Consider the following 27,670-nt stretch of genomic DNA (forward strand, 5'->3'; position numbering starts at 1 on the left):
TAATCTGTTTTATTTTACAGATGCACTTGACTGGGTGGGTTTGTGTACAGTCACTACTCCCAGAGAGGAATAACATAACAATCAACTTACTGAAATATCCTATTATATAGACCTGACTGATGCTGTTTCAGCTGTGAGTCAATGAGAGTTTGAAAGACTCAGTCGAGTAAATTATTTTTATAATGGGCTCAGTTAAATTTTGCTCTCTTAGGACAATATTCAGGTACTTGGGGAGCTACTGAGAGCGTAAGGTGCTTTAAAATGTGTTAAGCGGTTATTCTTGGTGTGTCAGTGTCCGACACTGTTTAACTGGCAAGGTAAATAGATATGTCATGTTGTTAGATATAGCAAAATGAAGAGTACTGGCAAGGATTTCATGACACATGGGTCATGATACCGTTTCAGTAAGAGAAACAAGGAATTCCACTGAGAGCAGAAAATCCCCAGTGTTGGGCATCATGGCTCACCTGATAGAGCGCGCACCACACATCAAGGCTGAGTCCTTACAGCAGAGGCCTGGGTTTGAATCTGGCCTGGACCATTTGCTGCATGTCATCCCCTCTCTCCCCCTTACTTTTCCTGTCACTATCTAATGAAGCAGAAAGCGCATAGAAAGAGCAGTAGGCATCGTAAAAGCTCACCAATATGATCCAATATGATTTGATATTAGTGGGAAGATGCTGGGCTGGTGGAGGTACTTGTGACTATCAGCAGCACAAGGATGAGAACTCACAGCTCATAAAGATCACTTGGAACACTCGTGTGAATGTGATTGGACGGCTAGTCAGCGGGGCTGATTAGCTGATTGTCAATGAGCGGCTCACACTGCCAGCTGAGTGAGAGCACTGACTTCAGTGCTCCATTTCTATCAAGATACGTTGCCCTGCTCTACAGAACTGACCCAAAAAAACCCTACTTCATAGCACCTGGGTAGGCTGATAAAATATTCAGCATATCATGTGACAAATGGCGTGACAAATGGACTCAACAATTTATTTAAACTGTTTAATTCAAAATTCTCATGGGATTTGTGCACTTTTAACTTTTTTAATAGTAAACTAAAATGTTGTATCATATAAAAAACAGTGTATAAATGGTACAAAATGATAGAGGAAACGATAAAATATTGCAAAAAAAAAAAAAAAAACAGCTCTATCATTTTTTGCACCTTCTGTACAGAAACAATAGTCACAGTCGCTTCCTTCCTCAGTAAAATTCAGTTCAAATCAAGTTGTGGTCGTTGCCTCATGAATCCATATTTTTAACAATAAGGCAGTGAGGTCAAACTCACCGATATGAGTTTCCATAAGCCCAACCTGTAGAGGGCGGACAGACAAACTCAAAACTCCACTGTGTGAAAATTCAAAAAAAGTACATCTAACTTTTGGCCTCTGCATAAAAGTCATGTGTAATAGGATTACAGATTGTTTCTGTGCTCTGGCTTAACTTTCATATGCTTGCTGTTATTTTCTTTGGAAATCATTTTGCAATTCTTTGTTTGCACAAGGCAAGAGATGAGCTTGCCCAGTGTAGGTGAACACACACACTTGCACAGTTCTACGTTAACATCCACGCATCCACATGCACGCACGCACACACGCACGCACGCACACACACACACACACACACACACACACACACACACACACACTCTGTCTCCCTCTCTCTCTCTGATTGCACATAATGAAATAGGCTGTACGTTTCATTATTTAATTCATAGTATTTACATGACTGCATAGATTCCTGAGGGTGCAGTTAAACTAATCCAATGATAAGGTCAGGAGGATTATTCATATTAGTCTCCAGATTCCTTTTCCCAGCCTGAAAGGGAGAGGCCACATTCAGTCAGCTGAGCTCCTCTGGTGAACTGCAAATCACTTCCCATTCAGACAAGCAGTCATCCTGACCACAGATGACCTGGTTCCTCCCTGTTACACAGCGCAGTTTTGATCATCTCTCTGACACAGAATTAACAGATCGCACCTGCCTCTGCTTTGATATAGAAGAGAGAATTAAATCCAAACACTGACGAGAGGACAAGCCAAAGAGATAAAAAAAAAAAGATGGGTGGAGAAAGAGTCGTTGGAGAACAGCAGTCGGAGGAGTTGAGTTCATTCTCTTTTTATGGAAGAAATCTGCTATAGTCTGTCAAGAAAGCAAAAAGCAAACATTCCAGTGACATATTAACTTGGCTCCCAAACAAAGTGCTCAGGCCACTAATTTACGGGTGATATTTCACCTCTTAATTCTCCCTTACCTCGTCCTGACCCAGTGGCATGTGATAAATCCACTGGCTGAGGCAATTTTGGCAGACGTTGTTTTGTGCTGGCGTTGGATTACGAAGAATCCATATCAACAGGAGAAATTCAAATAAATAACTGCGCTAGAATTTATAAGTTATTAAAGCTTTTTCAGTGGGCTGAGAAAGTGAGTGAGTCGTTTAACTTTATAATGTAATTTCCAAAAAATACAAAGCATCTTTCCTGCATTGTGAAGTTTTTTATTTTTATTTTTTTTTTTTATATATTTTTTTTTTTTCACCCGTTCTGTATGTCCTTGATGAATTTGTTGAACTTTGTTTTTGGCGATCAACTGTCATCAAAGTACACAGGTGTCATTTTTTTGTAAATGGCTGATAAGGAATGAAAGTGTGATTTTTTTGTTTTTTGTTTTCAAAAATCAAATTGACATTGACATTGAATTGACATGACAATGACTTTTCATCTGATGGGGAAATGGCAGCTTGTGTCAACACCGGAACAGTGGAAATAAATAAATAATAGAGAGAAACAATGGGCAGTTGACAAAAAAACACCAAACACAATGGGGAAACAATTCAGAGTCTTTGCCCTTTTAGTTTTCTTTCATCTTTCGTTTCAGTACAAAGAGCGGTTCTTAAAAACTCACAGAGAAGAATAGCTGTGAGGAGATCAGCTGTCAGCCCTTTTACCACAAATATTAGTTCCCGAAAACTGGCTTTAGACGTTGTTTCTGCCAATACAATGGTGGGAGGTAAACGGGGAGACTGGACTGCTGGACAGTGGTCACGTACGCCTATAGGCACGGGCACTGGTGCACACACACACACACACACAGAAACACACACTGGCACTGACTTGATGCCAGAGTATTGTTCAACATGTTTGGTTTTGAGATACAGATCCCGCTTCATAAATGAACTATGTTTCACAAGTGCAACAATGTGCAATTTGAGAAACATGCCCGACTGTCACGTACATGAACCTAGGCAGCGACAGGAGCGCTGACCCGTGCGGACCCTCAGCTAATTACCCAACTCCCAGCACAGTTTTCTGAGGGACAATTACATAGAAGCAAATGAAAGGAGCTACTGTACGGGGCTGCAGTGAACATGATGACAGTCCTGTTGAGCACGGGGATAATGCCGTCCACAAGATGCTGCAGTCTGACATCCTGAGGCCACTTTGAGCTTTTCTGTTGATGTTGCACTTAAACCAAAATCGTGACTCTGCAGTCCCTTGGTTAACCGAACTGTACATGCGATGAAGTGTGATTTTTTTCTCACCAACTTTTCCACATCAAGTTTTTTTTTTTTTTTTTTTTTTTTTTTAACATGATGTGAAATTACAGTGAACACTTTTTCAATCTATGTCAGGCTTTTGATTAATGATAATGATAGGCCTAATGACTGACTTTTCCACAAGCCGCATACAAAGGCATTCTGCTGCTATGTTGCACAGCCTTTACAAGGACACCGCCGAATGCCCCATTCAGCCTTTTGTGCTGAATTGTTCACATTTCAATTTAAAAGATGTGTTTACCAAAAGTATCAACCTCTGACTTATGAATAACATTCGATGCAACGTCCAACTTGTAATTACAACCAGGAATCTCATACTTTTCTGTAAGTTTTCTGTTGCATCTGACTGGGAGGTAAAAAAAGATGTAAGTATCTGAGGCAACCATTAAACCTAAATAGATCTAAACTTAATACTACTGTTATCACGCATGCTTTTTAACATCAAACCAACTCTGCTTATCACAGCACTGAGCCTCTTTTGTAAAATGAACAGTTTAATACTGTTACCTTTTGATATAGACTTGAAGACCTGTGACACTACCTTCCTTTATTTTCCTGCTCACTCAGTTTACTTTATGCCTCACGTTGACTTACAAGTCTTTTTGCTGGGAATCCTTCCAACCCCTACCTTCCATCCCATATGAAATGAACGTGGCATAAAAACTGAGGTGCAAACCAAAAAGCAAAAAAAGATGAATCATTACACCCCTACTGCATCTGCCATACGGGATGGTGGAAGTTAAGGTTGGGCTTTGGAGCTGTTCTTAAATAACTTCTGTGGAAGTTGCCCTAAGAAAGGCAATTAACACCCAACTGACCAAGCAGAAATGCTCAGTGGCCGACAGCAGGAGACTGTGGCTCCCTGAGGCCTGAGCGAGTGGAACTGAATGTGTGTGTGTGAACTGGGGCGTTTCTGAGAGGCAGCGAGCAAACGCAGTCAAACTACCCTGAGTAAATAAAGGTAAATAAATAAATAAAGTTTGTTTTCATGGTTTTTAGAACTCAGCCACAACGGAGGAAGCACTGTCATGCTGGTTTGAGAAAGATCCCCGAAGACCGTCTAAAGAGCGCAGCGGGGAATAGAGCCGTGGCCCACATCCTGTGCAAATTCACCCGATTTCAGTTTATTCAAAACACAATACTCTCATTTCGCGCTGTTGGCTCAGTCCACTGTCATTTCATCTGGCTTTCTGCAGACCGGCACGTTAGCCCCTCTAGTCTAGTAATGTTCAGAACATAACCCATAAAGAACCATTGTAATGTGTCTCTGTCTCATTATTGCCAGATCAGTGTGTGGAGCAACAGGGGAGAACAGGGTGCCGCATATGGCCTGTTAATTCAACACCTCTCTCATTCTCGGCAGCATTTGTACAGCTGGCTTTTTGAAGAGAGTTCAAACCATATACTCCTACACAAGCAGACACATAGATGTACGGTGACACCACACATGTGCGCGCACACACAGACACACAAAAACACACACACAAATCCAAGTCCCGGCTCTGACATCACTCCACACCACTGGTGCCTGCCCAACCTTCAGCCCCCACCTTGGGAAATCACCCGGAGCCTGTCCAGCCACCAGGGCGTGAAATACACACCCCTGGAAAGTAACCAAGGTGGGTGGAGGGGTGGAGGAGGTGGGGTGGGACGATAGGAGGGTGCGGGTAGGAGATTGACGGGGTTGGGGTGCGGGGGGTGTCAAGATTCCAGAGCAGCAAGTTGGAGTATGTGAGGTCGGAGGATGGGAACAGACGTTCAGGGGAGGAGATGAGGAGAAAATGAAAAAGGGGAGTGTGTGTGTGTGTGTGTGTGTGCTTATGGGTGTCTATGGGTGTGTTTCGGGGCGGGGGGTTAGCGCCCCGGAGAGGGTCTGGCTGGTGAAAGATGGAAATTTAGAGGTGTGCGTGGAGGGGCATGGAGGGAGCGGTTATTGAAGAAGGATTAAATGGACACTAGGTTCCTGGCGGAGGAGGAGGAGGAGGAGTTGGGGAGAGAAGAGAAGGGTGCTTTGAAAGGAGGTTCGGGGGTGCACTCTTGGCCTTGAGACTGGGGCTCCGTCACGCCTCAGGTCTCTGTGAGCCGCTCGGGCCCACAGCGCTCCAGAGGGGAGTTGGCCCAGCCTTTGTTACAGTGGAGGAGTGGGGAGTGACAAGGCATACCAGCATGTCTGACATGTCAGAGCAGTTGGCCGGGAGACCCCAAATCTGGTCTGGTCTGATGCTGGCCATCTGTGGCTTTAGAACAGGGCCGGACTGTTTTAATTGATGAAAACCACCCTGGGGAGGATGTGAAATCGTGCTTCAAGGAGAAAACAAAGAGCAGTCGGTGAATCACACGTTGATTAAATGCGCACCGAGTTATTTCAGCGTGCAAACAAGACCAGCGTATCCTTGGAGGAACCCTAATGGTTGCGAAATCAAAGGGAATCTTTTGTTTTTTACAGCTGAAAGACAAATAGAAATATGCATGATCAGATTTGAGTATTGCCTAAGTCCCCAGTTGGATATATTCATCCTTATTTCTTTCTCTGAAAGAGCTCGCTTTAATGTCACCCGGCAAAGGGAAGTGATGAAATGGAGCAATTATGTATCCATTTGTGCTATTCAGGTGAAACCAGGTGTAAAATTTCCAATCTGTGCACCTGCTGTATCCTCAATTCATTGTGCTTTTTCAACAGTGTTGCCTGTTAGATGGTAATATCCTAAATATGAACACAATATTACATGCAATAAATCTATTTAACATTATCATATCCCTTCAGGAGTACAGGATTGTTTTGCTCTATACGTTACCATGAAAAAATGAAATACTGTAGTTAAGTGATGATAGCCAAACACAGAAATCGCATAGGAGAAACGGAATTGTTGAGTTGTACTGTAATAAGAGGGACCACACACCGCAATAAAACAAAACTGTCCTTCATCAAGAGACAACATGCTTAATTTGATATCCAGACATTTAGGAATATGAGAATGAACACAATGGAGCATTCTTGTCCTGGGAATGGGGCGAGTTACGTTCTTTGGTGAAAACAGATAGCCGAGTCATCTCCCGTCGGGCTGCAGATTAATTTTCATTTTCCAAACAGTTTGTGCATATAAATATTCATGAACCACCTTGAAAAGCAATGGGCGACTTTATAAGGCGGTCAGTGGAGAAAGCAACAGCTCCCCTCCCCTATCTGCAGCTGTGCTGGGGGGAGTTGCTTCCTGATGAAAGACTCTCACTACCCACGACCTTTCCAGTCTAAAACAAAGATTTGCACAATTAACTACTTTTAAATGTCATCCAACCGCCAGATCTGCATATCAACGCCAGGCCTTGCATAGAAATGAGGATGTTTGTGAAGGAATCGTTTTTCTCCCCCGTCCCATCTCAACGCCACCAAATGGGGTTCTTTCTTGTTTTAGCCGAGAACGAAATGTAAATGTCAACATATCTTGTGTGGAGATCCTTCTGTTGCTAATTAACCTTTGCCGTTTGGAAGCAAGACTGAGCTCTGCCTAAACACCGCAATTAACTCCAGCTTGAGAGACGGTGAGACAACATCTACATGGAGCAATGCATCGAGGGAATCACAGAGACTTCATTATGTCTGCGTACACACATGCTCTACTCACCTCACTTTCATTAAGTGTTCTCATTGGTTAAGATTTTCCCCTGGCGACAGGAATGAGCCTATAAGGCGGATGTTGTCAGAATTCTGTGGATTAAGAAATCTCATTTCTTTTTATCTTCATGAAGTTGGACAGGAAAGGCCAGTTTGGCTGTAGCCCTCAGTGAGAAGTAAACCATTATAGGGGGAATTCATGCTCATAAATCTTCATACATCAAGCTGAGGGCTGCCAGGGTCTATCATGTTCAAGTTCAGTTTTGTAATGCAGTGATTGGGAGGCAAATTCCTCCTCTGCTAACTGACTTCAACCGTCCAAAACAAGTAAATGAGCCGGTGTGATTCAAACATTCTCCCTTGGTGTTCTCAATAGGTCTCCTTGGGTCCTAGACTGCCACAGACTCCTCTGGAGTCATGAATACCAACAGTGAGCTCTCTCCTGCAGCTCAAGGCAGTGTCAATTACAAAGTCAACCCATTAACATCTTCACTATTCAAAGCTGTGCTCTTGCCCAACTGCAGAATCAACACAAGTGAATAGGCAGCCAGAATACCATAGGTAGCTAGGCAAGCAAAATACCTCTTTCTTTCCTCTGGGAGTGAGGCAAGAACAGTATGTGATGATGGACAGCAAATATGCTTCTTTAATGGCTTGATAAATATCAAAGCTCTTGGAGCAGCGGGGCCTGATGTAGACAAGTGATTGATATAATTTGCAGGATGAAGGAAGAGTCTGGTTTTGGAGAGGGCAGGGGTGAGGCAGAGGGAATGCTGGGAGGTGCCAGAGTAAAGTTGATTCAGTGTAGGATGAATAGATTGAAGGCAGCTTTTAGGAGAGCAGACCCTCCACAGTCAGAGAGAGGGAGAAGGGGAGTGCGTCATTTAGGTAGCAGCCCATTTAACCATCAGGAACAGAAAATGGCATTTGATATCTAAAGCATAGCTGCCCGGGAGAGGTTACCCAAAATAATTAAACTGGATATGGACAGCCATGATAATAAAGCTGCTGTGCATAGTTTCAACTACTGCCCAACCCTGTCACTGGCACCATTACTAGCTGGATCGACAGGTTAATTCATGTACGGTCCATGTGGAAGGGTTGAAACAATGTGCTCGTGCATTTCAAGCATGCCCGGCAATAATTACTCCACAATACAATGAGGGTAGACAGCCCACTCTTCTTAAAGGTCTAGGAAACTGTAATATGTCATTTCTTTAGCAATTAGTTAATTTAACAAGTATGTGCACTCACAATTGGCCCTGAAGCTATTTAAAAAATGTCCAAAATGCAGTAAGCGCTCACAGAGATGGGCTGACTTGGGTTTGTGTTTGTGTGTGTGCATACCAGCAGTTTAACACTTCAAAAGAACTGCTACAACGGTTAAAAAGAAAAGTTACAAGTTAAAAACACAGTAGTATACATTTTTTTTCCGTTTCCAACACACCCAATGTACATCAGAAAGAGCCTTTGTGTTAACACAGTGTATGTCTTTGTGCACGTGCATGACATTATTGAGCCTCTGTTAATATAACTTAGTCCCAAAAACAAGTAAAATCTTCTTTTTTTTTCAAGTAAAATTGAAGTAGACTAACCGACCATGCCCCTCAAACATTCCAGTTATCTGACCTGGCATATGAAACAACAAAAAATTTTCTGTTTCTCTGGGCATCATTTGACACTTGCCTCATGTGCACCTAAACGGAGAGTAATGCAGAGTACTAAAGAGAGTACTGACGAGGTAGGAAATATTCAAAAGCCTTTATTGTTGCAGCCAAATCATAACATGTGTCAACCACCATAGGTCTTTGTCAGGGCTTTAGAAAATCATTCTCATAAGTGCCTGGATCGCCCTCTTAAGTATTCTGTTTTCCTCGTTTCCAAGAGCACCTGACACATTCTTGATCTTTGTTTGATCATATAGAGCAACCAGTCATCTTTTTTTTTTTTTTTCTTTCCTTTTTTTCCCTTTTGGGGGAGTAATACATTTCGACAGATATAAGTCAGGCAATGACTGCACCAGTATAGTCTAGACAAGTATTTACATGCCATCAGTGCCTTATTAATGCTAACTAGTGTTAGCTGACAGTTTACACTGCAACTAATCATGCATAAAACTGACTCAGAATTCAGGAACCTGTTGGCTAGAGCATGGATTAAAATTTAGTTAGCAAATTCTCATGTTCATCTATCTCAGTCTCATGACATTCAAACATGTAGTCGGTTTAAAATAACAGAGGTTGTGGCGGAACTGTGTTGTCTTTGCAGATGCTTTAAAGCTTCACCCGCACATGTTGCTACTTGCCATTTTTAGCATTGTCCAGCATAACTAGTGATAGTTGCTATGGGTAAATGTTTACATATAAAGGTAAGGCACAAATATTGATGAGTGTAGGTCACACACCCTGAGAGTGTAAATCTGCTTACTATCGCATGATAATGAAACAGTATTTATTTAACATAAATTATAATAATTGTCTCTAAAACCAGATAGGTGCACCCACAAAACATTCATTTATCACATCTGAGGTAGCTCGATTTGAATCAGCTTTGCCTGACCTTAAAGACGTGCGTTCATTGCAACGACATGCTCTGTTTATGCATTCAGCCTGCGACACTTCTGTATGAACAGATCCATGATCACTGTTTCATCTTCACGCTATTCTCAGAAGCCACTGACACGCAATTATAATGGACTCGTGTGAATTCTTGTTGGCAAGTTTAAAGGAGCCCCTACCTTTTTGGTGGAGGACATCCTTCAATGTCAGCTATGATTAGGTCTTGAAAAATACTAATTTCTTGGGGAGACTAGACCAACGTCCTTGCCGGCCTGACATGACAAATGTCCTGTATGGTCAGCGTCAATTCTTATCAGCACCTCATTAAAAATGTAATGACCACATGAATATTTACCAAGTTTAATTACTGCTCTCTATTGCTATTCTGCTCTGCCCTGCACACTCTCCTTTCTTCCTGAGGGCAGTCTCTCATCCAAGTGCCAGCTGAACGCCTTCTTCCACCTTGATGAATATTGCAGAAGTCCGAGGAGCGTGAGCCGTCGATGGAATCCACCTCAATCAGCAGGAGAATCGATGGCATACACTCACATTTGCAAAGGCGCTAATTGGCGGCAGTAAAAATCCAGCAAGCTGCATAATTTACCCAAGAGAGAAACTGAAGTGGGATGTAGGGAGAAGAGCTCATTTGTAGCAGCAGAGCAGAGACATTAAAATAACCCTGTCATTCGAAAATCAGAAGGCCTTGAATGGATGCAGAGAAGACCAAGCCAAAGGCCATATTATTAATGTCACTGCTTGTCAAGGCCAAAGCCGTACAAGTCATAGCATGCATATTTAAGATATGATTTTTCTTAATGAAGAAGCAACATTGAGAAGCTCTTGACCAAAAATGAGAAACTTTTGACCTTCATATGAGAAATACCTGACCCCCCCATTCCCTTCGGCTTGGTCATACCTATTAGATAAAATGATGTGTCAGGCATGCCTACACATGGTGAAAAAAGAGTTACAAATGCAATTACAGCAGAAGAGCAAAAATTCAGTGAGAAGTTTGTCTTTCTCTCACATTTTAATAACGGCTTGTGGAAAGAGGGCAGAGGGGGCAAGGCCGCAGCACTTGCGGGAAACAATATCGAAGAAGCAATTAAAGTTTTCCTCATCCCGCCTATCTGATGAGGCAGCATGGAGGAAGTGAGATCAGAAGTGAGTGCAGGCATCATGAAGAGGACAGGAAGTGCTGGATTGAAAGAGCAAGCTGATATCACAGAGGATCCCTGCAGGTCTCAGAGGAAATTACCCTCCATGTTCCTCACACACTTCCAGGTCAGCCTCTGCTTTGCCCACACATTATCATCAGCTGAGAACAAGGAGAAAACCTCGAGAGCCTCCACAGTGGAGCTACAGTGGTAGGGTTTCTTATGGTGACACCGCACATCAGGTGAAGCCCCAGGTGTGTGTGGGTGATGAGTCACTGTTTACAGAGAGAACATCAGATGAATCACAGCCCATTGACAAAATCTCAGAGACAGCACAAATGATGGACAACACTTTCATCAGCTTATATTTACATTTTGACTTTCATACAGCATCTCCTTTTCATTTTAAGTTTTATTGATTTTTTTTTCAGTTAAGTTCACAAACTCCTTAAAATACATCTACACAGTACATGCTGCTTGAAAATTTATGAAATTCTCATCATTGATTTAGGAAGTTTTACTGTATGTGCTGTACTGCATATACACAAAAATGTTTGCGTGAGCATGTATACATGGGTATTTACATTTTGCTCAGATTTTCATGCCGCAATAACACATTTTAATCTCCCTTTTTATTTATGTTTTTATCTGTTTACACGCACAAGTTATTAGACTTCTGATGAATACAAAATGTAGGTTGAAAATGTATGTGTATATCTGTATTTGATTCATTCAAGACTTATGTGTTGTCTTGTCTCTCCCACCTGAGCAAATGTATAAAACATTTTGCCAAAAAAAAAGAGAAAATTGCAGACATATTCCAGTACTGAACCTACACTCCCAATAGTTATGTTAGGATTAAGAAAAAAAAAAAAATTAGTTGTAACTCCAAAAGCGAATTGCCTCATGTCGACACAAATTGTAAGAGTTGACAGCAACACAAAGAATCCATCTCGGAGGAACCAACCTTCCCATTCTATTTGATGCTATCTCCAGTGTTTGATCGCCAAACATGAAACAACACAAACACCTTGAACAGTAAAATAAGCACTTGAAAGGGACAATATTGTCAAAGACTGGGAACATATTGAGTGACAGCTTTTTAGCTCTTTGAGCCCTTTGCCGCCGTGCTGGGCACCAAGCTGATGTCTCCTCACTTCGTCTCAGATGTGCAGCTCCTGTGATCGTAACAAAAGTGCTGACCTTGAAATCACAAGTTTACCTTAAAGGAAAAGCAGGTTGATTCTTGTGTCAGGGTGCTAAGAGAATAGGCAGTATCTGTGGAAAACACCTTTGTTATTTATAGTGTCATATGCTTCCTGGCTTAAAAGCCTTGAGACACGATGGAAAACACATGCTAGTGCACTTGTTGGTGTTTCATGAATGCCTTGGATCATCTATCTTTGCATTTCACCTGGCAATGTTGACGTGACTTCTCATAAAATTTAATTCTACCATTTCTATGTTTATGCATGTATGTCATGTATGTGCCGAAATATAATTGGTTTTGCTACAATGGCAGTTAATGAATAATTTCCTATATTAAGTGCAGGGGAAAATGTTTAAGCAGTCCACAGATGATGCAGAATGAGTAGAAAACTATTTCACTGTCACCCTGAATGTTTTTTCTCTTGCATCTCTTGCACACACACAAAGAGAAAGAGAGAAAACGCTTTAAGTAGTAGTGTTTTATTCATCTTTATGTAAATCCAGTCATTTACGGTTGCCTTAACAAATCAGGGATCAAGTGTGTCAACATCAAGCAGAGAAGAAAGTGCATGGGGGGATTACAAAAGAACAGAAAAAGGAGAAAAAAAATAACAGCGAGAGAGAAACTCTCCATCAGGGAAGCCTACAAATCCTGACAAGGGTAAAAGGAATATGTTTTTAATTGTCTGAAATCTCTATGTACTGTAAAAGATTACAGTTCTACTCAAACCCTAAGATCAGCAAACTACTGTTTGTATCTGTGTGACCGTTTGTGTGTTGGCTGAGCCCAGAGCTGGTTCACACTATATAAAAATACCCTGGTTATTTGCATAATGTACTGTACACTACTCAGTTCCTATGGAACAGATGAAAAATGATAAGCTCTCACCTACCATGTCCTACTGGCCCTTGTTATATGCTCAAGCCAGTTTTTTTTTTTTTACATCCTACATCACTAAGAAAGATAATCCCTCAATGCATCGCTACATAACTAATGTTATAAGTATATGCTCAAAACCAATATTAGGCTAAGTAAAATCCCACACAGTATTTATATATATATTTATATATATAATGGATCAAATAATGTGAGTATGGATTCTGATTAACTCAGAGCAGATAAACTATTCTTAAGTGAAATCTGGGTCCATTTTGTATGGTTGACTGGATGGCAATTATCTACTAACCACATAAGGCATCACTTTCTCTTCTCTATCTTCAAGGTGGTTGTGGTTAATACTCTGATAATCTGACCCAGGGTCTTTAGGTAAAGGCAACTTCTATTTCAAGCACTGTTTAGTTTACTTCTGAAATATTCAAGGTGATGCTTCATCAACCCTCAATCCATGCAAGGCATCAAAAAAATAGCACTGTTCCCAAGCCATACAAATGCTGATTTCAATTTCATGTGCAGACAATCCCTCCTGCTGAAAAAAGGTGAGTATCTTAATGTAAACATGCACTTTTTTGAGGGGGATGAAAACAATGCCATTTTCCTCGAATGCATTTATTAAGGGATTGACTAATTCTAGCCTGAATCTTTCTACTGTACCATGATAATGTGCATATTAAGTCTGAGTTCACAGCTCTGTCCTTCACATGGAGCCTAGAGTCAACACGTCTCACCCAGATCTGCGCAACATAATATCTATCAGTCCACAAATGTCTGTAACACTGTACTGAATATCCAAAGGAGGAAAAAAAATGCTCCAACACAATAAAAGAAACATTGCAGATTCGTCAAAATGCCTGAAGTGAGGTCTTGCACACCTGTTGGCTTAGTTGTTTCCCAGGCTGGAGTCACAGAAACGTTGTTTCCTGATCTGCAGCCCGCTTTGTCTGTCTTGTGCGATCTCACCGCAGCAGCTGAGTTTAGTTTGGAGGACGTAGACACTTCAGTGGGCTGACATGGGAGCAGTGCTCTAGAACAATAGTTCCATTTTGGGGTATCAACACCTTTTTTTTTGTTGTTTTGTTTCATCTGGTCCCAGTGCTGGTCCCACCATCACTGAATGCCGGTGAGGTGATGGTGCTTTTATTTGGCTCTTTCTCACTGGTTCTAGGTCAGATGACCCCTCCGTCCCACGCAACTCCACCCCCCAGCCCACCCCATCCAAGATGATGTTGGAGGGGTTTAGTGTTTAAGGCCCAATACTCTATTCGCTGAGTAGCACTCACCCTCAGTTGATATCAAATAACACCCGTTAGTGCACTGCTTTTGGAGCAAAACAAGTTGGCTAGTCATACAAGGCTCTGGTCAAATCAAGTATGCTGTGTGGGTGTTGTAGGGTGTATTCTGAGACAAAGCCCAGCCTTCTCATGATGAAGATTAATTCATTCAGGGTAGGGACCGTGACCACCCTGTGATGCTAAATGTATGAATTATCACTCAAATCTAAAATAACAGAAGGCCCACATATGAACTAAATTATTAAAATGAAAATAGACTACATGTCCGCTAAAAGAGACAGTAAACGCCACGAGACAGATTTCAAATAAATCAGTTGAAGGAGCTGTGTGGGTGTGTGTGTGCGTGTGCGTGTGTGTAGATGTATGTTTACATGCATGTGAGTGTCATGATTGGGCTGCAAATATTGTGTGAGTGGGTCTGTGTGCACCCCTGTCTCTCTGTGTGTATGCGTGTTAGTGTGTGTGTGTATGTGTGTGTGTACGTGTGCATCTGTGTGTGTGTGTGTGTGTGTGTGTGTGTGATCCGGCAGTAGCTACGAGGTGTTCGATGTGTTGGGGCTCCAGCCCAGCTGATAAGCTCTCTCCAGGGTTCTCTTGCAGTCCTGCATCACTGTGCTGAATACTATGTGGGGATACTGCACCACCAGCCTCTCCACCGTCTCCTCGTTCACCTGCAAACACAGAACACACACACGTACACACACACAGAAAGACGTGCACAGTGTTAACACAACGATAATGCACTTGAATACCATGAAATACACTTTCTAACGTATGCAGGGAGTGTTGGAAAACGACTGGATGTAAACTGCTCTCTTTAAACTTTTAACTTTTCTTCTAAAGCCCTTCCGCCCTCACTTAAAGATGCTTTGCCTTTTGCCAGGCTGAAACTGTAAGAATTTGTTCTTTATGACTTGTCTGGTTAAATAAGGGTTTAAAAAAAAAAAAAAAAAAAAAAAAAACCTCCCTCACTATTTCAGGAATATACTGTATGCACTAAGGGTGTGAATTTTGGCTTAAAGGAATGCTGCACCCATAATGCATAACTTTTGTATCAAGCACTCAACGTGTGCTGCCTTCACCGCAAACTTGTTTTCGAAAAAATATCAGCCATTTCAGATCCGGTGGGGAAAAAAAAAAACCCTCATGATCTCATGCACGAGGACGTTCGTCAAAGCGGCTCGTCCAGTCAAACACACATGCATGCGCACTTCATGGCCGAGCATGAGGATTTTGTGGAACTACGCAAGATTTGAGCAAAAAATATGTGTGTGTGGGAAGTGCTGAGCTGACTGGATGCCAGAGACTATACAGCATGACGAGGGTGAGCTTTTTAAATTGAACTTTTGATAGCGTTTTGCTGTTGTGACATCGTAAAAATACGGCTCCGATGTTTTCCACTGAGTCAGAGATGGCTGGTGTTTTTGCAATATGAGTTTACCATGAAGGCTTGTGAGCAAAGCTTTCTTCGCCAGGGACTGAAGGCAGCACACAGCGAGAACTTATTACAAAAATAATGCATTGTGGGTGAAGTATTCCTTTAAAAGTGATTCAATTTGATTCGTGATTCCCTAGTTGGTGATTCAATTTAAGAAGGATTTTTCTTTTTGTTGGAATGGCTCAATTTGATTTGAGTTCTGAGCCATTATTCTATTCAATGATTTGATGCAATACTTTTAGCCAAAGGTTCCTATCCATTAAAACACATGCAGTAATGTAAGACTGTCCTTTTTTTCCACAGTATTCTGTTTGATCACAACATCGTTAAAATTAATATTATTTTTTTAAATCAAGAACGATTCAATCCAAAGCATTTCATATCAGCTCAGGCACAGTGATTCACTTGATTTAGTTCCTTTACAAGATCAATGCAGTTAAAAAGGCAGAATTCATAATTGATGCATCAAAGCCATGCATGAACTGTTATACCTCTAGTATAAACACACACACACAGAAGTGCACAAATATGTGATTCACCCATACACACACACACACACACACACACACACACACACACACACGACACACACACACACACACACCTACACAAAGATGTGCTGGTGGAGTGGGTTCAGCACCAAAAGACAGCAGGGCTCAGTAAGCTAATGAGGCCCTGGTGCTCTCGGAGGATGACAAAGACAAGCAGCTAATAGCCGGCTCTTGCGTTCAAAGCAAGTTGAACACTGTGTCAGACTTTCACTGAAAGCCAAAGAGTGAGAAAGCAGGAGAGTCTGACATTGAGCAGAGTCAGTATAACCCAGGAGACCTTGAAGGGTTAACCACAACCCACCCAGAACCTACCCCCGCCCACCCGCAAGCGTGACACTTTCCAGGGGAAATGATGTATAAACAGTCACACATGCACAGCACACACTCATCTGTTGCAGCCAAAGCACTGACAAAGTGTTTCGCAGTTTTCCTGAGCTTGTAGCCCGAGAGCCCTTAGCTTTTGTGTTTTCTGGAAGAAAAGTCACGCGGTGACAGTTCTCGGGCTCTCGCCCAGATTATGATCTCTGAAACTCTTTAGCAATCTTTTCCGTTGTCTTAACTCTGCTTCAATCTCTCTCGCTCTTTTTTTGAACACTGCTTCATAATAAGATGAGTATCAGCAAATCTATGTTAGGTAGAGGAACTAGGAAAACAAACGGATAGACCGAGATACGGGGAAAAAAGGCTGAGATTGAGATGGGCAGACAAAGAGTGAGAAAGAGAAAACAACTGAATTGGAGACGGCAAGAGGTATGTTTGAGCTAAGAGTAGACCACAGAGGGAAGATGGGAACCCTCTGCAGCTCTAGAGAATCCAATAAGACTAAAAGGCAACAACAGCTTTCCATTTGACTGCCAAGGAAGAAACTGCTAGCTGCAGCTTGGGCGCTTGACGCCAACACACAATGGCTTAACAGACTCTTTTGGGATACTGTCAATAAAGACAAAAAAAGAAGAGAAAAAAAGCAAAAAATGAAGACCACAGAATCAATCGCCTACCTTCTTTTAATCTGTATCTTGTTTTTATTGAACACAAAGACAGGCGAACGTTAAAAAAAAAGAAAGAAAAAAAAGTCCTCTCTCCATTTGTCATCTGTTCCAAAGAACTTTGAGGGGGGATTGCAGTGAAAGACAACAAAGACTGGTGGTAACTGTGGAGGGGGTTATGAGATTTGAAATTATATTTTGGCACTTCACAGACTAGCAAGGTAACACTGAAAAAGAAGATTTATCAGTAACACTTTGAACACCGAGTTCAGGAAAACCAATGTGTTGGCCAAACTGCATTTCTAAAAGAGGAATGTGTTACAGAACACGAAATCAAAAGAAAAAAAAAAATGCATGTAATCTTGTTGCCAGACATTTTAACAAACTACAACATTTCTTTCTGTATTGAACAGATTATATCCAGCAAGGGAGGTGGTGATGTTGACCACTTTGAAAAGACGAAGGCAGGCATTCTGGATGTTTTATCTTAGACGTTTTGATTTTTTTTTTTTCTCAGAGGGCATGAAAGAGGGTTTTACAATCAAAGAATTCCTGCAGTGTTTCGATGAGTCTCTGTGCGGCTGTTTCCTCTGATTTTGAGTGATCCATTGGCTGAGTGCTAATGATCTAGAAAGAACCAGTGGGAGACACGATATTTATAAGATGAGAAAAATTTTCCGAGCTATTTTAACTTGTAGGTAACAAATGGGTGAGCTTGTAATTTGTCACATAACCTCATCCACTGCTTTGGCTCAGTGAGGCTGTACACAAAGGAACAGAAGATATTGCATTGCATTGCATTTTTTTTTTTTTTACATGCCAATGGATGATGTGAACAAACCCTGACAAAGTGCCATGCATCAAGCTGATTTTAAAAATAAATATTTGCTCAGAGTACTGCAACTGTTGCTGGAATTTCCTCTTTTCCTGGTCTGAGGTTTGATCCAGGTGACTGAACAGACAGGCCGATTGACATGCACCTAAAACCTCACCATTCTCCAGGACCTGAGCTCAGTGTGAACGGGTTAACCGGCGTTTCAGTCTCACACTTGAACCCCACAACAGTCCCAGGTAACTATCAGATCACTAATTTACAGGCTGTGTATGGCATATTGATACAGGACACGCCCTACATTTTAGTGTTTTTTTTTAGCGTGCTTGTTGTAAAACTGGCACGAGTCTCCTCTCGTTAAGGTATAGCTTTACACTGGATGTGTAGTCTAGCATCACTGGGATCGCTTTCAACCATGCTGGTAACTTGCAACAAAGCGCCGTTGGTGTTGGATCACTTTGACACTTGTTTGCTCACAAACACTTGCTGTTTGCCTACAAAGATGGTAGAGTGTTGATTGCTGCGGGAGAGGTAGACGAGTAACTCAGCTGAGGCCCCCAAATGCCTGGTTTCACTGCTACTACAGGAGTGACGTTAAGTTTGTTATGACATATGGCTGAAGCTCATTAGCAGATAAAATGACAAACCCTTGATTGCCTTCATAACATATTATGCTATATTGTGGAAAAGAGAATGAAACACCCCCCCAGCTCGTTAATCAGGGCTTAATTACAATTAAAAGAGATCTAAAGAATAGACCTGTCAAACTGATGAGAGGCCATTACATTCATTAATGCTAATTTAGTGCAGCTCCACTTGCCGAGCAAACACGGCAGACACAAAATGGCTCCCAATCAAAACGCTGAATCATTTGCTAATTGCTGGTTACGGCAACACTAAACGCTGCCACATTGTAACTGTTTGATGGCAGTCGTATACAGACTAACTATTCCACTGACCTGTGCTGCTTCTTGTTGTTGATAGTGTGCAGAGAGCCTGCAAAACACAAGTCTCATCAAGTTGCGTTTCATAACTTTTGAAATACCATTACTGTCACTTACAATGGGCCTGCTATAATTGGAATCTGAATATCTTATTATGGCAGAAGCAAAAGCCAATCAACATTGAGGAAAAAAAAATATTTCACTATCAGTCAAACAAATCCAAGGCTGTAATAAATTCAGAATGGGTTACACGCTGATGAAATAATTCTCTCTAAATACTCCCTCCTGTTTTAAAATTGATTTGAATTAATTGGCATCTAGGAATGAGATACGGTTGACAGCGATGTTTAGAACAGCTCATTGCTGGTGGAATTTTTGTTGACAGAAAATCGGTTGACAGAGACATTTGCACATCGTATCCCGTAACTCCCTCCCACTCCAGCAGGCTGATAGTGAGCAGTTACTGTTTTCAGGCCTGCAAAAAAAAAAAAAAAAACAGCCTCCCGTTGAAGCAACTCTTTCATCCAGTTCCTGGAGCTCACAGCTACAGTATTTCCCTAACCCAGAACACGTCTGCGTACCCTGTGCACGGGTCTGTGGCATGTTGAATGAGATGTGATGACATCACCACACCTGCTTGGTATTTGGAGCTCAGAGCAGATGTTAAGACAAGAAGGTCAGAGCCAATGTGTGGATAACTGGCTGGCAGGGAGAAGAGTCTTCTAGCTTCAAGAGTTGTGGCAGTGACTATTTCAAAATTAGTGATTCAGTGTTTTACTTCCTCTAACAAAACTGTAGTGAAAGGGGAAACCAGGCTTCAGCTGATGGAATGGTGTTTTGTTGCTAGGCAACATTAGCTTATTGAAAATGCTATCAGAAACTGTTGGTGCCTCTGGCGATTTGAAGAGCATTGTAGATATATGGCTCTGGCTCTGAGTTTTTTTTTCCTTCTTCTTCTTCTTCTTTACAGTACTGATCTAGTGCACTGTACTACCCCTGCTCCAGACCCGCTGCCAAGTCTGTAGGAAAGCCATACGATAGAGCAGATCGCAACTCACTGATGCTTCTAATCTTCAAGAAGCATCTGGGAGCGCAGCCACAGCTATCTGGAGCGAGGCCTATACTTATGATATTTTCCCCCATTTTAACTTCAAAGACGCTGTCCTGTAGATCTAAGTGTGGTGTAATGCATGCTGACGCGTAATGTGGCGTTGTCAGGGTTTACAGGAGAGCAAGAGAAGGGACGGGAAAGACAAAGAGATGTGTGTCTGATGTGCTGTTCAACAAAAAAACACCTTTTGTTTGAACATACTGTACAGCAAAGTGTGCATATTTGTGTGTGTGCGTGCTGACAACCGGTCCTCAGCTTTACACGAGAAGGCCGAAGGTGACTGACGGCGAGTTCCCCGGCTGACCTCGTCTCACTCTTGGACGGCTCGTGTGTGCTCTCCTTTTAACAGCCAGTCGTTTTTTTAAGACCCATTCTCTGATGCAAATGCACTCCATCACCGCGTAAAATATACATTTACCGCTAACGTCGGGCCTTTCCCAAGTAACCAGCGCACTAAAACACATCGTAAAGATGACAAATGCTGCAGCAGTTCACATTCTCAGTGGGGAAAAGAAGGACTGGGTCGTAAATCGATAATCAGATACACAAACACAAAGATGCATATCATATTAGACCAGCGTGGTGAGAACACCCTCTGAGTACTGCTGGCAATCAAAGCAGGGCAATGAAATAAAGAGAGGGAGAGCGCTATGGAAATACAGGGATAAGGGAGAAGAAAAATATAGCCTATGCTCCTTTGAAATATATCAAACCTACTAAGCACTGTACATAGCGCCAGTGACCCTGCAAAAGCAACATTGACTGCTGATATTCAACAGCCTCAGCCCAGAATTTTAATGAATGTGCATGTAGATTTGAGAGAGGCAAGATAAGTGCAATGGCCCTGTTTTTTTTTCCCCTAAATAAATTTGATCCTATTTCTTTTCATTTCCTGTCTATTGTCAATAAATTCAGTACAGGTCTGCAACATTGCAAGCTCCCTGCCCCCCCCCCATTTTTCCCCATTTTCTTTGGCCATGTGGCAGCCATTGCTAGTCCCAGACCCATAAAGAGAGACAAACACTCCCCAGCCCCTGACTTCCCTGTCCACTCCCATGCAGAGAGTCCATCAGTCAACCAGTAAATACATTTAGGGTAAATGTTTAAAAAGGCTGTTTAGGCGGCAGAAGAATGCAGTGCATCAGGTCTTAGTAAAAGGCAGCTTAAACAGGGCTGGATTTAAACAGGCTAGATTTATAGCGTTCTTTAAACTGCCCAGAGGAAAAGCCCCAGTTGTAAAGTTTCTAAACGACTGACTGGACAACTGGAAGATAGTTCTCCGGCTCTGATAAGAGGAAGAGGTGGGTAAAAGAAGAAATGACAACATAGGGGATTTCAGAGATAGAGAGATAGAAAAAGAAGCCACCACAAACTTATTCTGAATGATTCCATATTTTTGAACGAGCTATCGATGCACTGGCTTGGAAGCTTAAAAAATGGCCCCGCTCTTTAGCTAGGAAAGCCTGAGCTCAAACATTTTGATTTGTCTCAGAAAGCCGAGCAACAGTGTCATAGAAATCTGTGGTGCATGGCTCTGAATGTGCTTTTAAAAACCAGGTCAGGCGCTGCTCGCGACAACTAAGGTCTGGTCCCGCTCACACACTCTCATCCCTGCACAATATCAGAGTGCCGGCAGAGTTGAAAAACAGACACGCACACACACGCGTATACACACACACACACACACACACACACACACACAGAGGAATGGGGCTCAACTGAACAGGGTCAGTGAAAGAGATTCTGGAGGCCAGGTTTATAAACCTTACACTCCATCATGCGTGACAAAGGTAACTAAGGGAATGTGTAAGAAGGCCAACCCAATCCCTCCTGCTACACTAGCCTTCTTATCTCAACACAGACTGAAGGAAAACATTCCGTAACCAAAGTGGCTCTTCCCAATTACTTGTTAGGCCTGAAATAGAAAACACCATAACCCGTGATGCACAACCACAACCACCAGTTAACCAAAATGGAGCTAGTTTAAACAGTATTGGAGCGCTGTGGTGGCACAGTGATGTGAGTCTCACTTGTAATGTTTCGGGTGCAAAATGCACAACCTGCACTCTCCTCCTCCTTTTCATACTCCACTGAACACTATCTAACAAGACAGAAGTGCCATAAAGATCAATTTAAGAAAATGCTAATCCAGTCTATGAAAAGATACTTTCATCTTCAAGACTGAGGAGAGAGAAAATCATTATGTTAGAGCTGCAACTAAAAATACCTGGCAACTTCAAAATAAAGATAAAGTACGACCATTATCTCTTTTTATTCAACTCTGTCCTCTGTGCTGAATTTGCATAATATCCAGTAAAATAAATCGTATAATGGTGCAGAAAGTTCTGTTATCAGACAGGCTCAATCTGATGGAATGCGATAAAAATGACACCTCGCTATTGATGACAAGTGGATATGCAATCAGTGTTATGAGCAAATTACATCGCGCATGCATTTGAAAATAGTCCAAGATGTAGCCTTAGTGTCATCTAAACCAGTGTTGTCAAAGTGGGGTCCGGGGACCACCAGGGCTCCTTGAGGGGATCCAGGGGGTCCTCAACAAAATGAGGATTAATTTAATTTTACCATAATTTGATTCATAGTTTCATTCGTTAAGAGGCAAAAAATGTATGTGTGATTTATTTTATCATGTTATCACGATATTGACATGTATAATTCCAATGAACAAATCCCAGAGAGAAACACTTCACTTGAGACTGTTTTTACAGGGGAGTACTGAGGACTGATAGAAAGCTTTGTCACATGGCGCAACGATAGTCACCTGACGCTCAATATCAGCAAAATAATTGAGCTTATGGTGGACTATCAGAGGAACAGGAGCCCCCCTACAGGGAGAGGAAGTGAAGTGACAGTACTGAGTTATGATGTTGAATAATCTCCAGAAAAGTTTTTGCATAACATTATGATGTCACAGTGAAGCTGACCTTTGACCTTTTGGATAATATCATGACTTCATCATTTTATCCTATTTGACATCGATGTGACACTTTGTCATAATTAGCCTATCAAATGTTGAGTTGTGGCCAGTGAACTTGACCTTTGGCCAACAAAATCTAAACAGTTCATCCTTGAGTCCAAGTGGATGTTTGTGCCAAATTTAAAGAAACTGCCTCACGGTGTTTCTGAGATGTCGTGTTCACAAGAATGGGACGGATGTGAGGTCACAGTGACTTTGACCACTGACCTCCAAAATCTCATCAAGAATGTGATTGATGTGCAACCTGAAAACATAACGCCCCTGGCCGATGTTGAGGTATAGACAGAGAGAGGGAGAGAGACAGAAAAGGAGACAGAAAAGGAGAGAGAGAGCTACACTGATGAAGACAGAGACAGTGACTTCATGTTCTTACCACAGGAGCTACGTGGGGTTATATATTACTGTCACTGGGAGTACAGTTAGATATAATAACAGACCTGTTGGCTACGCTGCAAGCTAAGACTACCACTTTCTCTCCAAACAGAACAGAAAAAATGCAGTAAAAGTGGGCACACTATGGCACACACACACACACACACACACATACACGCACACACACACACACACACACACACACGGTAGGAGCCCTCCAGAAGCTGTATGAACAGATTCCAGAGCAGCTTACTGGGGTCGACATGAGCAGAATTCCATAAAGACAATCACAACAGAGCTATTGTGCACATTTGTACACAAGGACACCCTGACCCTGGCCTAAAAAAAAAAAAAAAAAACACCCTAAAACACAAATCCTAGTAACTCCTTAAGGAGGCGGGTGTAGACCGTACCACCAGAGGTTATAAACAAGAGAGCTAAAACCACTCTGTGATCTCATCTATTGACAATTTCTGAAGCTGCTCCGCTGATGCTGCGTGTGAGGCACTACAGTGTGATTGTTCAGAGCTATGGGTTCATTCTCTCACCCAGAACTAAAAGTGCAGAATTAAAATACAGCTCTTTTGCATTTAAAAGTAAAAAAAAAAAAAAAAAAAAATTTCCACAAAGTCCACAAATTTAGCGTCTCATCCCATTTACCGTTCACAGAACCACAGAGCAACATCTTGGTGATCTGCATCATCATTTTTGTGGGCTCTTCCTTTTGCCAGAAAGTTGCTCATATTCACAAATTTGGGCTGAGCAGGAAAACACCATGTGAACAGTGATGGTGTGTGTTTTGAAACAGATTCAAACCCCTACAAAAAAGGGGGGAAAAAAACCCTCTGGGAGGCTATTAGATGCATTGGCTTCTTTCATCTCAATCAATCAGAAATTTAATAATTAAACTGGACATCCATCAGTGGCTTAATAAATCCCTGCCTAAATTTCCCATGTATCTCTGGTTGTATTAAATTTGTTGTACTCAGCAAGGAGAAGCAGCATTGTCATTACCATTAAACAGCTGAATCACCAACAACACAGTGAGACACTGCCTGCAGGCTAAAAATGGGCTGTAGCCACCTGCTGTCTCTCTCACCGACTGTGAGAAGGAAAAATACATTGTGCCAAATGGCACTGTTATAGCCAAAAACTTATCTAAACTGGCAAAAGTGAGTTTTCAGTCCACACTGATTTTTGTCTACCATCTGCCCATGACTCCATGAAATTATGTTGACCTCCACTGTGGTGTGTAAATACTTCTAGGTGTGACAGGAAGAAGAGAAGGAAGAGAAGCAGGGCGGCAGGGAGGCCGGGAGAGAAAACAGGAGGCAACTTTACAAAACTAATTGAATAAGCGACAGATCTGAGAGGAATCCAAAAATCACACAACCTTGGCTGCCCTTGCTTTAAAGAAGAGAGAGTAATGGAGGAACAGAGGAGGCTCAAACAGGGAGACAGAAAAAGATGGAAACGGGGGTGAAAACACTGAGGCACACTGAGAGGAAACAGGTAAAGTGGAGGCGAAGCTATGTTGCGCGTGTGCAGGTGAGGTCAAGTTTGAGTGTGAGTGTGTGCGTCTGGTATATTTTCGCTGAAGGGCAATTCTGAGATTCCCTTCAGATACTCAGTGAACTCTGCCAGTCTCTCACTTTATTTCACCCTCTCTCCTTCACTCTCCCGCGCTCCTGCCCTTTAGAAACAAGATGAAGGGATGATCAGGAGGCGGCTTCTGTTAAGACCGCCAATCAATATAGCTCTTCAGCGCGGGATGAGACTCCAGATTACGCTGAAAATCACAAATGGCAAATGACTCTTTCAAACCACTTTCCCGACTTTGAACATTCAAGTCCCACCAAAGCCTGGAAAGCAGCGACCAGAGAACCTGCCTGGCTTATGCCTGATGCCGCGTATGCAATACTTTCTTCCTAATTCCCCTTCACTTCAGAAGTACCGTAAAGCTTTTATACTGAGGATCCCTGCCGTCCACAATAACAACACACATCAAAGAAAGTTTCGCTAAACTCCAAACTCTCATTTCGTAAATGCGAGTTTAAAATGCCTCCTAACTCCCCACAATACTTCATCTTTGTTTTCCTCACTCCAAACCTCCAGGCCCTGAACAATTAGGCCCTTGTTTATGTCTGCAAATTGCTCTGCCGTGCCTATCTGTGTGTAGTCCCCGGCAGCTGGATGCGCCAGTGGAACGGCCATATTGATTGGGATGTCTGTTCTTTTAACAAGGTCTGTCTGGTTGCTCTATCTGGGGGTGCAGCAGTGTTCATATCTGTTCCCCAAACACTGCTCCACCTCAGTTAAGGTAATGGGAGCACACTTCAAAACTGCTTACACAGAACACTCTTCTGAGCCATTTCTGGAGAGAGAAGATTGCTCTCACTCTCGATTGTGTCTTTTTATCTAATTTTTTACTCATTTTTTTCCGTTCTTGGTTTCTGTCATTCTTTAAATCATTCTTTTTTTCCACTAAGGTGCCCCCTCGTTTTTCTTTTTTGTCTCCTCTGTCATCTCTTCTATTACTATGATGACTCTAACTCTCTCCATCAGCTGTCCCTGAAGGGGCCGGTTGCAGTCATTGTCATTATTTTCCAAGTCCTGCTTCGGGTTGGCGATGTGAATTTGCCTCTCCCCCTGTTTTTTTTTTTTTTTACACACCGGACTGCCCATTTGTTTTCACTCTAATGAAGAAGTGGAGAGGAAGAGGAGAGAAAGAAAGGGAGGAAGGAGGAGAGAGGAGAACAGGAAGGACTAGAGGCAGGAAGGTTAGAGAAGATGAGGGAAAAAGGAAAGAGAAGGGTGTGGACGGGGGAAAGAAGAAGAAGACAAGAGGAAAGAGGAGAGACAGTGTAGTATGTTACAGTAAGCTTAAAAAAAAAATCTAATGAAAACATTCCATTGAGAAAACCCTTGGCTGGATAGAATTAAAAGTCCCCAAAGTGATAGATCAACAGAGAGGAGGGCTCCAAATGTTTGCACTCTGGACAGAAGCGGCCATTAAAGACAACAGCAACTCAACGCTGCTGGCACACAAGACACATGGAAAATAATGTCACAATAAGCAACGATACGATGAACTACGCTGAAAAGTAGTGAGAAGACAGCAACGTGCAGTAAGTACACAGCGTGGCTCTGCACAAATCAATACAGATCTCTGCTGGACTCCTGACCCTGAGAGTGAACGCCTGTCTTGATATTATGGTTACCCACAACAGTTTTAAATATTATTTCTCAAGGAAACAGACCTTGGAAAGTTGTGCAAAACTTCCATCACGGCCGATACGATGTGTGTTTTTGTGTGTTTGTGATTCTGCGTGTCTGTGTGTGTCCAGCCCCAAGAACAAAGTGTTGCCTTTGACATTACCTCACTATAATTTCCTTCGCTGGAAATTACCTCTGATGCAATTGCACTGTATTTTACGGCTCAAAAGCATAGCCCAGAATAATACATAATATCCTATTGTGCTGGTGGAAGTGTAGAGAGATCTGTTCTTCCCACAGAGAGGACCTAACATTTACCAGTGGACTCACTGGAGAGCTGGGCTTTTCTGAGACACATGCGCTGACATATGGGGTACTGCTGAGCAAAAAGGATCCGTTTTTCAGAAGATGAAGGCACTTTTCCTTGAGTCTTTCAGCTGACTACATCAAAAGACTGGCACAGAGTCAAAGCTGAAAGAGGACAAAATGAATTGATTTGATTATTTTGGGTGAGTCTGGATCAATAGCATTCTTTCTCCCTCGTCAGAGCAGGGTCGTTTGGCCCTCAGGGCAGGGGTGTAATCATATGAGGCAGAGGGAGGACGCCATTTGCCCAGGCCTGGAGGGATTCTGATCTCAATGCTCCATTATGAACTGTGTTAACAGCAAATAACATAAATTCCTCTCAGAGAGCACACACTGTTACAGACACACTGCATTTCAGCACGTACAAACACAGTCTGACACAAAGGAAAACCTTCAGACAGACATGTAGGAAAAGAGAGAAGAAAGAAAGAAACTCTGTGGGACAAACGTACACATTCCACACTATAAAGGCCCAATGTGGTCCAGCAGCTACTGAAAGGGAATCTAAATAAGAATGAGCAGACTTCACACAACTGGGTCAGTGTTTGTACTGACTGGAAAAAAAAAATC

The 27,670-nt window shown here is 42.2% G+C and overlaps 1 protein-coding gene across 2 annotated transcripts in view; it reads right to left on the minus strand.

Annotated features, from left to right (window-relative positions):
- Nucleotides 1–12,556: 12,556 nt before the first annotated feature.
- The window catches only part of fbxl17 (F-box and leucine-rich repeat protein 17), a 245,206-nt gene continuing 230,092 nt past the window's right edge, over nucleotides 12,557–27,670 (minus strand). For both annotated transcript variants that reach the window (XM_030060352.1, XM_030060351.1), the window contains one exon: nucleotides 12,557–14,957. In XM_030060352.1, coding sequence (XP_029916212.1) covers nucleotides 14,820–14,957 — 138 coding nt within the window. In that variant the 3' untranslated portion in view covers nucleotides 12,557–14,819. The remainder of the gene's footprint in view (nucleotides 14,958–27,670) is intronic.

This window comes from Myripristis murdjan, chromosome 9, assembly GCF_902150065.1.
Source record: "Myripristis murdjan chromosome 9, fMyrMur1.1, whole genome shotgun sequence".
NCBI lineage: Eukaryota > Metazoa > Chordata > Actinopteri > Holocentriformes > Holocentridae > Myripristis > Myripristis murdjan.